Source organism: Scyliorhinus canicula, chromosome 2, assembly GCF_902713615.1.
Source record: "Scyliorhinus canicula chromosome 2, sScyCan1.1, whole genome shotgun sequence".
NCBI classification, from domain to species: domain Eukaryota; kingdom Metazoa; phylum Chordata; class Chondrichthyes; order Carcharhiniformes; family Scyliorhinidae; genus Scyliorhinus; species Scyliorhinus canicula.
Genome location: NC_052147.1, coordinates 73,066,143 through 73,079,604, shown reverse-complemented (window position 1 = coordinate 73,079,604; position 13,462 = coordinate 73,066,143). Strand labels below are relative to the sequence as shown.

Here is a 13,462-nt window from a genome sequence, read left to right as displayed (position 1 = left end):
GGGAGCCATCTGGTCCTGGGGCCTTCCCTGACTTCATCCCCCTAATATTGTCAATCACCCACCTCCCTCAGCCCCAGTGGCTCCTCAACGCCTGCTTCCTCTCTTCCAACCCATCCAAATGCCGTCCCATATCCCCTTCCTCTCCACCTGGCTCGGGCCTGTACAGCTTTTCATAATATCCCTGAACAACTTGTATATCCTCCCCTGCTCTGACACCACCTCCTCCGCCTCTGTCCACACCATTAAAGTTGCGCTAGATGCCGCCCGCCTCCGCAGCTGATGGTCCAGCATATGGCTCTATTTCTCTCCATACTTGTATTGCACCCTCCCCGCCCTCCACAACTAGCCCACCACCTTTCAGCCCTTCCTGTCGTCAACCTATCGAACTGCCCCTGCAACTTTCTCTTCACCAACAACTCCTTAGTGGGAGCACCCGAGCATCTCCTGTCCGCGACTATCTCGTCCAACAGCCGCCTATACTCCTGACTCCTCTTGCTATCCCTGTGTGCCTTGAACAAGATTATCTCTGCTCGGATCAACGACTTCCAGAACACCCCCCCCCCCCCCCCCCCCCCTGACTACAAACTTACAGCTCCTCAAAGAATTCCCACCCTCCGGCAACACAAAACAGCTATAACATCCAACCTTTGCAGATTTAGCTCCTCCACCTCACACCAACTCTCAGTTCTCCCCCAGTTTATGATCCCTTGTGAAGTCATTGGCCTCTTCTGGCATCTCAAAGTAGTATTCCTGCCTTCAAACATGATCCAAAGTTTTGCCGGGTACAACACTCCAAACAGAATCTTCCTTTGATACAGCACCGCCGTGGCCTGTTGAATCCAGCACGCCTCTTCGCCAGCCCCGCGCCAATGTCCTGTTCTATTCAGACACGGTTCCCCTCCCATTCACAGTCTCATTTCTCCCTGGTCACCTTAGAATCTTCTCCTTCTCCACGAACTTGTGCAACTGCACAATCACCACCCACGGCAGCTCCCCTGCCGTCTACCTCTACTGTAAGAACCTGTGAGCCCAGTCCACCTCTGGGGCCCTGTCCAGCACCCTGTCCTCCACCAACCCGGCCACCATCCTTGATACGTACTTCGTGGCATTCATTCCTTCCACACCTGCTGGCAGACCCGCAATTTGCAAGTTCTGCTGCCAGGACATGTTCTGCTGCTCATCCACCTTCACTCGCAGTGACTTGCATAGACCCCCAGGATCCCCATCTCCGCCTCCAAGGACACGATCCCTCTCCACTTTGTGTTTCGTCACTCTTTGCGCCTTGAGGCACTTCTTTACCCGGTCCATCGATCCTCATTGAGGTGCTACTGCTCCCTCAATGGCCTTTGACCAGTCGTTATGCATCTCCTTCCTTTGCTGGTGAAATTCCTTGTTGATGAAAGCCATCAACTGCTCCATCTGGGGATTTCCCACTGGTGGCAACCCTTCCCCGTCTGCCATTCTTGAAATTGTTGCTGCGCTACGTCCCTTCAATTCCTTAATCATGGCTTTAACTGTTTTGTGCTGGGTCTGGTGGCCAGTCGACATGCCAATCTTGGGGGGAACCTCACCCTCTGCACCTTCCACACCACTTTCCTGCCAGAGTTACTCCGTTAATGGGTCTAAAATGCCCCAACCAACACCTTTGAGCCAGAGATGCCCCGTGTGCGACCACTCACCGGAAGTGTTTGGTGTCATTATTATTAATTGTCTGTATCATTGCATGTGTGCAATCCAGATTTCTCTTTTTTAAAGCTTTAACTATATAAGAATCACCACTCATGGCTTAAGTATGAACCCTCAGTTCTGAGCCACAAAGTTTTGAGTTCAATTGCCTTCCCCAGTTTACCTCTCAGAACTCTGAAATATTAACTCTGTTTCACTCTCCACAATTGCTGCCTGACCTGCTGATTATTGCCAACATTTTCTGCTTTTATTTCAGATTTAAGGGATCTGCAGTATTTTGCTGAAGATAGCTCATTTCTTAGAATTGGTTTGTTTCATCAATTGTTTCTTCTATTTCATTTGTTCTGTAGGATAAAATGACTAAGGCACCAGGTCATATAAGGAATCTTAGCTGGACAAGAAATTCATCCTACCAGAATGCAATTAACAAAGCTACTGACCTCGAGGAAGAAGAGAGGAACGTGTGTGCAGGTGTTCAGGCATCCCTTCAGGTGCACTTTGATGTTTTCTGTGCTATTTTCTGAAGTTAATTACTATTCAAACATTTGCTTTACCATTGGGAACTAGATGGGTGCTTCTAAATTTAATTTTAAAAATCAATTTTTTTCTCAACTGTGACTTGTATCTGTATATTCGATGTTGTCCTAATCCTTTGCATGATTAATTATCATTTGTTTTACTTGTCTTCATTAATTATGTTGTGTTATTATGGCAGGTTTTTATAACCAACTCAGCAAATATATTGCTGCTGGAACCTGCCAATGAAATTGGAACCCTGTTGGATGAGCATGTAGACATGTGTAAACGTGTTCTCAACATCTACAGATACATGGTTGTCCACACAGCAATGAATAAGAAGACCTGGTATGATGAGTATTTTCCATAAGTTACCCTGCAAAAGTGTGATTAATTTTTCTAAGCGTTTGTTTTAGGAAATAATGTTTTGGGTTGCACTGTTTAAATCATTTGAGACAAGGCATGTGCGAAGTGTAGCAGGTGTCCTTGTACTTGTGGCTCCCATAGCTTTCCCTCAGCAAGGATTTTTCTTGTTTATGTCTGGGTTTGTTGTTGACTAACAGATAGAGATTGATTACTCTGATTGGTCAACAACTCAATTATTGTATTTTGTGACTACCAGGATGATACAACGTAAACTAGAGGGATCTTGGAAATTTTCATCCAGCAATTACTATGTTCTGAATTGTGCATGACCAAATTCTGTAAAGTTGACAGATGAACAAAATTGGATGATAGGACCTGTTTTAAGTTTATGATGAACTTTTGGCCAGAAAGAGCATTTATCCTGTGCCTGTCCTGCCAGTGCTGCATGAAGGTATTAGTTGTTAAATGTAGTGAAAACTTCCCTCCTCAGTATTTCAGTTTGAACACGAGGCTCAAAGAAAATTGCAAATAATAATAATCTTTATTGTCACAAGTAGGCTTACATTAACAGTGCAATTAAATTACTGGCAAAAGCCCCTCGTCGCTACATTCCGGCACCTGTTTGGGTGCACGGAAGGAGAATTCAGAATGTCCAAATTAGAAGACAAAGTGAAACATAAGCAATATCATCATGTTCAGTACAATCAAAAATTCTGACAATTCTGGTTGCAATCTGAAGGCGATTGTTTTTGCCTTTGTGCAAAAAATGCATATAATTTCAACTGTGGGAGCAGTGAATTATGCTGTGAATTATCCTTTTAAAAACAAATCAGTGCATGGCATCGCGCGGAACGATACCAGTGCCAAATCTAGCCTTAACTTTCAGCCCTTTATTCAATTTTTTCAAATCTGGGTAAAGATGATTTGCTTAATGTAGTGAAGTGGGTTGTGGTCGCAGTCGATGTTTATTAAAAAAGTTAGCATAATTGCTGAACTACACAAGCCTTGGTTAAAATAAATATCATCCAGTATAATTTATTTTCCTATTATACTAACTCGGACAGAGCAAGTACGATCCATTAAATAAAAGCAACTTGCTTGTGAAAGCTAGGTCAAGCAAAATCAGGGTAATTTAGCACTTTATCTTATGAAATGTAGTGTGTGTGTATATCCAGGCATTTAGGGAGTGGTTGCACCACAGGTTAAGAGCATATCAGATAGAGAGGAAATGGGTGGCCACTATACTGTCTAGGAAGATGAAGCAGATAGTGAAGTCCCATGAGTCTATCTCTCTCTAACATTCTTGTGGGGAGGGTGAACCGCTAGAGGATGCATAGGTAGGAGGGGTGAGATCCTGAAAGCAGATTTTGGAGATCTAGGAGAAAATTAAAAAGCAGAACTTCAAAGGCAGTAAACTCAGAATTACTCCCAGTATCCCATGATAGTGAGTAGGAAGATAGGCAAATTGAATGCGTCACTGATGAAGTGGCACATGAATTATATTTGAGGCATTGGGACCAGTTCTGGGGCAGTTGGTTACATCTTAGCAGGACCTGAACCAATATCCTTGCTGGGATATTTGCTAGTTCTGTTGGGGAGAGTTCAAACTAGCTTGGCAGAGAAGGAAACTAAGATAGTCATCATGGGAGGAAGAAAAGTCATAAGTAAAATCTGAAAGCATCAGAAACAAAGACTAGTATCAAATAAGGTTAAAATACATAGTGTTAAAAAGGCAGAATTAAAGGCATTTAATTTGCAACTGCTGTGTGTATTCAGTTGGGTGGCACAGTAGCACAGTGGTTAACACTGTTGCTTCACAGCAGCAGGGTCCCAAGTTCGATTCCCGGCTTGGGTCACTGTCTGTGCGGAGTCTGGACGTGTATACGTGGGTTTGCTCCAGGTGCTCCGATTTCCTCCCATAAGTCCCGAAAGATGTGCTGTTAGCTGAATTCTTCCTCAAGTGTGCCCGAACATGTGCCAGAGTGTGGCGAATAGGGGATTTTCACAGTAACTTCACTGCACTGTTAACGTAAGCCTACTTGTGACAATAATAAAGATTATTATTATTAGATGAATTAATGACGCAAATACAAGTAAACAGGTAGGATCTAATTCCATTACTGAGACATGGCTGCACGGTGGCGAGGGTTGGGAACTGAATGTTTAAGGGTACTCCACATTTAAGAAGGACAGGCAAAAGAACAAAGGAGGTGGGGTAGCCTTGTTAAGGATGAAATCAGTATTTTAGTTAGAGGGGATCTTGGATCAGTAGGTCAGTTTATGGAATCAGTTTGGATCGAGCTAAAAAACCAGCAAAGGCAGTAAACATTGGTGGGAGTTATAAGCCATCAAACAGTAATGATAACATAGGGCACAGTATAAATCAGGAAATTAGAGGCACATATAACAAGGACAATACAATTAATCATGAGGGACATCAATCTATATATGGACTGGGTAAACCACATTGGCACTATTGCTGTGGAGGACACATTCCTGGAATGTATAGAAGATGGTTTTCTTAAGTAGTTTGTGAGGCACCAACTGGGAAATGGGCTATTTTAGATTTTGTTTGTGAAATGACAAATGGCTAATTAATGATCTCATGAAAATAGAAAACATATGAACATAGAACAACATAGAACATACAGTGCTGAACGAGGCCATTCGGCCCATCGAGTCTGCACTAACCCACTTAAGCCCTCACTTCCACCCTATCCCAGCAACCCCTCCAAATCTTTTTTGGTCACTAAGGGCAATTTATCAAGGCCAATCCACCTAACCCGCACGTTTTTGGAGTGTGGGAGGAAACTAGAGCACCCGGAGGAAACGCAGACACATGGAGAATGTGCAGACTCCGCACAGACAGTGACCCAGCGGGGAATAAAACCTGCGACCCTGGCGCTGTGATGCCACAGTGCTGTCCACTTCTGCTACCGTGCTGCCCTGTAAATATATAGAATAGGTTCTTCAGCCCTTCAAACCAGCTCCACCGTTCAATATGATCATGCTGATCCTCTATCTCCATGCATTCCTGCCACTCTCTCTTGAAGTGAAATGAAAATCACTTATTGTCACAAGTAGGCTTCAAATGAAGTTACTGTGAAAAGCCCCTAGTCGCCACATTCCGGCACCTGTTCTGGGAGGCTGTTAGGGGAATTGAACCATGCTGCTGGCCTGCCTTTGTCTGCTTTCAAAGCCAGCGATTTAGCCCTGTGCTAAACAGCCCCTATATATATTTTCTTAAATATTCTCAATATCTTATTAGAGAGAAGAAGGTTAAGAGGTGACTTAATAGAGGCATACAAAATGATCAGAGGGTTAGATAGGGTGGACAGCGAGAGCCTTCTCCCGCAGATGGTGGTGGCTAGCACGAGGGGACATAGCCTTAAATTGAGGGGTAATAGATATAGGACAGAGGTCAGAGGTGGGTTTTTTACGCAAAGAGTGGTGAGGCCGTGGAATGCCCTACCTGCAACAGTAGTGAACTCGCCAACATTGAGGGCATTTAAAAGTTTATTGGATAAGCATATGGATGATAAGGGCATAGTGTAGGTTAGATGGCCTTTAGTTTTTTTCCATGTCGGTGCAACATCGAGGGCCGAAGGGCCTGTACTGCGCTGTATCGTTCTATGTTCTATGTTCTATCTTGGCCTCCACGCTTCTGTGGGAGAGAATTTCACAGGTTCACCACCTTCTGTGAAGGTTTCTCCTCATCTTAATTCTAAATGGCCTATCTCGTATCCTGAGACTGTGACTCCTTGTTCTAGACCCCCTCAGCCAGAGGAAATCATCCCTGCTTCAGTTTGACCAGCGCTGTCAGAACTTTAAAAAAAAAACATTTTATTGAAGGCATTTTCAAATATATACATAACAAAGAAATACAAAAGCCAACCACAAACACCCCAAGAAACACCCCTTCCCCTACCCCTCCCCCAAATATCGTCATCTCCAGACTCCGGGCTATATCTATCCCCCAAATCTTTTGACGTTATATCTGCAAACACTGTCCAAAACTTCCTTAACCTCAGACATGCACAAAACATATGGACATGATTTGCCCACCCCTGCATACCACCCACACCTATCTACCACAACTCAGCCTGGACACTGTCGCCCCCGTGCACGACTTTAAACTGGATGAGGCTTAGCCTTGCACACGATGAGGACGCATTAACCCTCTGCCAAGCTTCACTCCACACTCTGACCCCGGATGCCACTCTTCTCCCCCCCCCCCCCCCCTCCCACTTGCGCATAACCTCCTCCACAGGAACCCCATATATATCCCCAACTTTGCCCTCCCCTATTTCCTCTTCGGACAGGAGTTTATCCTGCAGCACCAGGGGCGGCAGCATCAGAAACAATGTCAGCTTCTCCAGGCCCTGTACAGCTGCAGTAAGACTACTTGAGTCCTCTTGCATTGCAGGCTGAATATGAATATATTTAAGAAGAAAATAGACATCTCGACTCTTAAAGGTGTCAAGGGTATGGGGAGAGTGCAGGAGTACAGTGTTGAGATTGTGGATCAGTCATGATCACATTGAATGCTGGAGCAGGCTTGAAGGACCAAATAGCCTACTGCTCCTATGTCTTAGTGTAACAGACCATTTGCCTTCCTAATTGCTTGCTGCATCTGCATGCTTGCTTTCAGTGATTGGTGTACAAGGACACCGTAATCCCTTTGTATATCAACATTTCCCAATGTATCACCATTTAAATAATACCGTGCAATTCTTTTTTTCCTGCCAAAATGGATAATTTCGCACTTGTCCAAGTTGAACTGCATTTGCCCACAAACTCAATTTGCTTAAATTGCCTTGAAGCCTCTTAATAGCATCCTCACCACTCGCATTTTCACTGAGTATGTGTCATCCACAAAATTGGAAATATTACATTTGGTTCCCTCATTCAAATCATTGATATATTGTGAATACCTGACCCCAGCAGTAACCCACTAGTCACCACCTTCTGTCTGTTTTCTACCTGTTACCCAATTCTCAATCCATGCCAATACAGTGCCCCCAATCTCATGTGCTTTAATTTTACACACTAATTTCTTATCAAAAGCTTTCTGAAAATCCAAGTGCACCACATCCACTGATTCTCCCTGATCTATTCTACTAGTTATTTCCTCAAAAGAATTGAGAAGGTTTACCAAACAGGATTTCCCCAAGTGTCCTGTTAACACATCCTTTATAATAGACGCAATAATTTTCTTCACTACTGATGTTGGGTTTATTGGTCTATAATTCCCTGTCTTTTCCCTTCCTCCTTTTTCAAATAGTGGGAGTTACATTTTCCACCCTCCAATCTGCTGAGACTGTTCCCGATGCTACAGAATTTTGAAAGTTGACAACCAGCACTTCCACCATCTCCATGACCATCTTTAGTACCCTGCGATATAGATGATCAGGCCATGGGGGTTTATCAGCTTTCAGGCTCATGTATTTCTCCAGCACTTTATTTTCTAGTAATACTAATTTCCCTCAATTCTTCCTTTCGCAACCCTTGGTTCCCTAGAATTTCTGAGATGTTACTTGTGTCTTCCTCCATGAAGACAAGAGAATGGTAGTTGTTTAATTGCTCTGCCATCTCCTGTCTGTTATAAATTCTCCAGTTCCAGAATGTAAGGGACCTACATTTTTCTTCTCTAACCTTATTTTCTTTGTAGAAGCTTTTACAGGCCACTTTTATCTTACTTGCAAGTTTGCTCTCACTTTATTTTTCCCCTCTTAAACAATCTCTTGGTTCACATTTGCTGATTTCTAAACTGCTCCCAATCCTCAGGCTTGCCACATTTTCTAACAACTTTATATGCTTCCTCTTGGATCTGAAGCTATTCTTAATTTATTTTGTTAGCCATGGTTGAGCATTTTCTCCTGTTGTGTTTTGGCACCAGAAAGGAATGTATAGCAATTGCAATGCGAGCATTTGTTTCTTAAATTGGCCATTGCCTATCCACCGTAACGCTTTTTAATGAAATTCCCCAATCTATCTTGGTCAACTCAACCTTCATACCTTTGTAGTTTCCTTTATTTTCATTTAGAATCCTAATTTCAGATCAGACTACTTCACTTTACATCCTCATGAAGAATCCTTTACATCCTCATGAAGAATCCTATCCTGCACAACAATATTGTTAATTCACCGCCTGTCCCCCAGTTTGTTCCTCTATGTACTGGTCTAAAAAGACGTCTTGTACATACTGTTGTAAATGAATTCCTGAAGTATTATTGAAAATTTGGTTTGCCCAGTCTATATGTAGATTTGAAGTCACACATGATTACTGTAGCACCCTTGTTACATGCATCACTAATTTCCTTTTTATTGATATCCCCTACCGTTAGGGAACAGTGACCATAATATGGTAGAATTTTACATTAAGTTTCAAAGTGATGTGTTTCAATTTGAAACTAGGGTCTTAAATCTAAACAAGAACTATGACATGAGTGCAAATTGACTATGGTAGATTGGGAAACTACATAAAAAGATTACATTTAAAGAATTAATACATTACAACAAATATACATTTTGAGGCACAAAAACCCAACAGGAAATGTGATCAACCATGGCTAACAAGAAATGTTAAAGATTGTACCAGATAAGAGGAAGAGGATTAAGAAAGTACCAAAAAAAGTCATAATCCTGAGGATTAGGAGCTCTCAAGAATTCAGCAAAAGAGGACCAAGTAAATAATAAAGAGAAAATCGAGTATAAGACTAAACTAGTAAGCAATGTAAAAACAGACTGTAAAATCTTCTATAGGAATGTATAAATGAAAAGATTATCAAAGACAAAGATGGACCTATTGCAGGCAGACACAGGAAAATTTATAATGGAGAATGAGGGAATGGCATAGAAACAAAACAAATGTTTTTGCGTCTGGTTCACAGAAGAAGATACAAATCTCCCAAAAATACTAGAGAACCAAGGGACTGGTGGGAATGAGGAACTGAAATAAATTATTAGTGAAGTAGTATTGCAGAAATTAATAGGACAGAAAGTTGACAAATCCTCTGGACATTATGATCTACATCCAAAAATGTTGAAAAAGGTTGCTTTAGAAATAGTGGGTGCATTGGTGGTTATCTTCCAAAATTCTATAGATCCTGGATTGGTTCCTGCAGATTAGAAGATGACAAATGTAACCCCATTGTTTAAGAACAAAGCAAGATGGCAAATGTAACCCCATTGTTTAAGAAAGAAGCAAGTGGGAAATCTGGGAATTACAATTGTGTTAGCCTGACATCAGGAGTAGGGAAAATGCGATTATGAAGGATGCGATAATTGGGCACTAGAAGATAATGGTAGGATTATGCAGGGTCAATATGGATTTATGAACGGTAATCAAGTTTGACAAACCTGTTAGGATGTAACTTGCAGAATAGATATGGGGGGGGAAGACACAATGGATGTGGTGGCTTATGACTTTCAGAAGGCTTTTGATAAGGTCTCAAGCAAGCAGTTAGTGAACAAAATAGTGTGTCTAGGTTTGGGGGCAATATAATGGTATGGATTAAGAATTGATTAACAGACAAAACCGAGAGTAGAAATAAATGCATCATTCTCAGGTTTGCAGTCTGTGACTAGTTGGGTACCGCAAGGATCAGTGCTTGAGCCCCAGCTACTCTAAATAGATAGCAATGATCTAGATGTGGGACCTAATGTAATATTTCCAGCTTTGCTGAAGACATAAAACAAAAGTGCTGCAAGGGATGCGAAATGGATTCGAGAGAATTTAGATAACCTAAGTGAGTGGGCAGGGCGGTCTTGTGGCACATTGATCGCATCCTTATTCTGGGCCAGAAGCTCTGAGTTCAAGTCCCATTTCAGAACTTGGTGGCCATGGAAGGTGTCTGCATAACGTGGCCAAACAGATCAATTATCAGTCTGTAAATCCTTCCAGTGCAGCTGATGGCAGACAGTAAAGAGTGGGAGAGTTTCCTGGTCAGCCATACTGCAGACTCATTACTGCAGTACTCCTGATTGATTCATGGTTATACTTGACCATGGTTATACTTGACCACAGAAGTCCAAGGTCTCCAATGCCCTCTTTGGGCATAGTATCTGAAGGAGTTGGCAGCAAGTGGATAAGAACATGGCAGGTGGAATATAATGTGGAAAAGGTGAAATTATTCACTTTGATAGGCAACACAGAAAAACGGTGTATTTATTAGATGGTTAGAGATAGGAAGTATTGATGTCCAAAGGGACTGGGGTTTTCTTGTTCATGGCTCACTAAAATCTAGCATGAAAGTGCAGCAAGCAATTCGGAAGGCAAATTATATGTTGGCCTTAATTTTAAGTGAATTTTTGTACAGGAGTAAAGAAGTCTTGCTGCCATTATTTAGGGCTTTGATGAGACTGCACCTGGTGTACTGTATAGTTTTGGTCTCCTTACCTTAGTAATATGTCACGACCAGGAAAAAGGCATTTCCTTAATGTGACAAGAATTTGTATGTGTATATGTAAACCTCTTTATAGTTTGGGTGATATAAATTGAAAAAATGACAGACAAGCTTTAATTTTAACAAGATAAAGCTAGTTCATCACACAGACTACGGCTAAAAGTTACTTGGCTAAAAGTGAAGAAGTATTAATTAAAATACAGATACAATGATTAAAAGCAGATAAAGAAAAAATGATACTTAAAGATAAGATTTGAAACTGTGAGATGTAGTTGAGGCCCATTGCTTTTCTGAAGTAAAGGGGTTTAAACTTGAGATTTGGTTAAAAGCTGCAATGGCTTCTGCAATCGACCAGTCAGTGTTTACCTTTTCCAGGTCGACTCAACAGGTCAGCATGTTTTTGGGAGAGAGAGGTTTTTCCCATTCATCACTACTTCTGTTGTTGGAGCACTTGCAGATTGCCTCGACTTTTTCACCAGAAACAGTAGTTGACTTATTAATACCTTCTCTTTGCCCTCCCTTGGCCAGGAATCCCTTGAAGTTGTTTCTCAAAATATTTCCTGGGGCTCTGCACACATATGGCCATTTGCAGCCAGCCTTTGTATAGTTCAAAAACGTAAAATGGCTGTTTATCATGTGACCTTGTCAAAATGCTAAGCAATCGTCCAAATAATCCCATTTAGCAACGGGAAGCCCACTCATCAACTGCAGTGTTCAAAAGGAGCCACGGTTTAGGAGAAGCCATTGTGGAGGACTCATTCAATTTCAAAAGTCTTTTACTATCTGGGTATGTCTGCCTGCAATCCACTTAAAGCTTTCTGGAAGCTTGACCCCATTGCAGTTGAAAAGGTCAAGTGATTTTTGGCAACTATCTTTAAGGCTACTTGTGTCCATTTAAAAAGGAAAATAGCTTTTTTTCACAAAATCTATAATATCACAAAATCTGTAATATAACAAAATCTATAATATCACAATTGCACATTCATGACAAAGGATCTTGCCATAAAGGGACTGCAATGAAGGTTTACCAGACTGATTCCTGGAGTGGCTAGGTTGTCCTACGAGGAGAGATTGAGGAGTCTGGGCCTTTGTTCTCTCTGAGTTTAGAAGAATAAGAGGAGTTTGTAATAGGGCTTCCTGCTTATTTTCTTTGTTCCCATTTTTAATTTTTTTTTTATTATTTCGGTCCATGGACCCATATTCGGGATGTGTCTTTAAGCAGAAGACTCTTAAGTTGAAACAGCCTGCTTGCCAGGGCACTGTGTTCCCAGGTTTTATATTTTGGAGAGGACAAGACAGACTCTACGGTACTGGGGGGATCTTAGGAACCAGTTGTGTAGTCAGTCAGTTTGATTTATTAACTGGTAACCTGTGAGATGGCCATGGATAGTGTTCTGCCTGACAACCCAGTGATTGGTTCCTGCAAGATGCTTTCTGAGAGAACGTAGCAAAAGTGGAAGACCTTGGAAGTGAAAGGAACACTCCCTCTCTCACTCCTTGCTGAAGTGAAAGAACTGCTCTAGTGTTCTGAATGTTTGTTGTGTGTCTGTGTTGGTTACATTTTCTCTCCGTTTCATTATAATACCGTACATAAAAGGTTAGTTGTGTTTTAAAATTACAAACCTGGGGCGGAATTCTCCGACCCCATGCAGGGTCGGGGAATTGCCCGGGGCCGGCGTAAATCCCGCCCCCGCCGTGGCCTGAATTCTCCGCCACCCGGGAATCGGCGGGGGCGGGAATCGCACCCCGCCGATCGGCGGGCCGCCCCGCGGCGATTCTCCGGCCCGCGATGGGCCGAAGTCCCGCCGCTGTCAGGCCTCTCCCGCTGATGTGGTTTAAACCACCTCTGCCGGCGGGAGCAGGCGGCGCGAGCGGGTCCTGAGGGTGGCGCAGGGCGATCGGACCCCGGGGGGTGCCCCCACGGTGGCCTGGCCCGCGATCGGGGCCCACCGATCGGCGGGCGGGCCTGTGCCGTGGGGGCACTCTTTTTCTTCCGCCACGGCCTCCCCCATGGATGAGGCGGAAGAGACCCCCTCCGCCGCACATGCGCCGGTGGTGACGTCAACGGGCGTTGATGCTCCGGCGCATGCGCGAACTTGCGCCGACCGGCGAAGGCCTTTCGGCCAGCCCCGACGCCGGGCGGCGTGGCGCCAAAGACAGTCGGCGGAGCGGGAGCCACTCCGGCGCGGGCCTAGCCCCTAAAGGTGCAGAGAATTCCGCACCTTTGGGGAGGCCCGACGCCAGAGTGGTTGGCGCCACTCCGCTACGCCGGGACCCCCCGCCCCGCCGGGTAGGGGAGAATTTCGCCCCAGGTCACTAGTCTATTCGGTTGAGCTAAAAAGCCCGGGCAGTTTAAATAAAATCTAATTTCACCTGTGTTGCAACTCTGGGACAGTTAGAATTGACCGTGCACTAGCCCAGGGTATCATGCATTTTCTCATTAAAACATACAAAGCTGTTAAAGGTTGATGCAGAAATTATATCTC

The 13,462-nt window shown here is 43.5% G+C and overlaps 1 protein-coding gene across 1 annotated transcript in view; it reads left to right on the top strand.

The window, feature by feature from the left end:
* ralgapa1 (Ral GTPase activating protein catalytic subunit alpha 1) overlaps positions 1–13,462 on the top strand; it is a 338,673-nt gene that overhangs the window by 68,816 nt on the left and 256,395 nt on the right. The window contains 2 exon segments of the mRNA XM_038790243.1: positions 2,037–2,177; positions 2,402–2,550. Coding sequence (XP_038646171.1) covers positions 2,037–2,177; positions 2,402–2,550 — 290 coding nt within the window.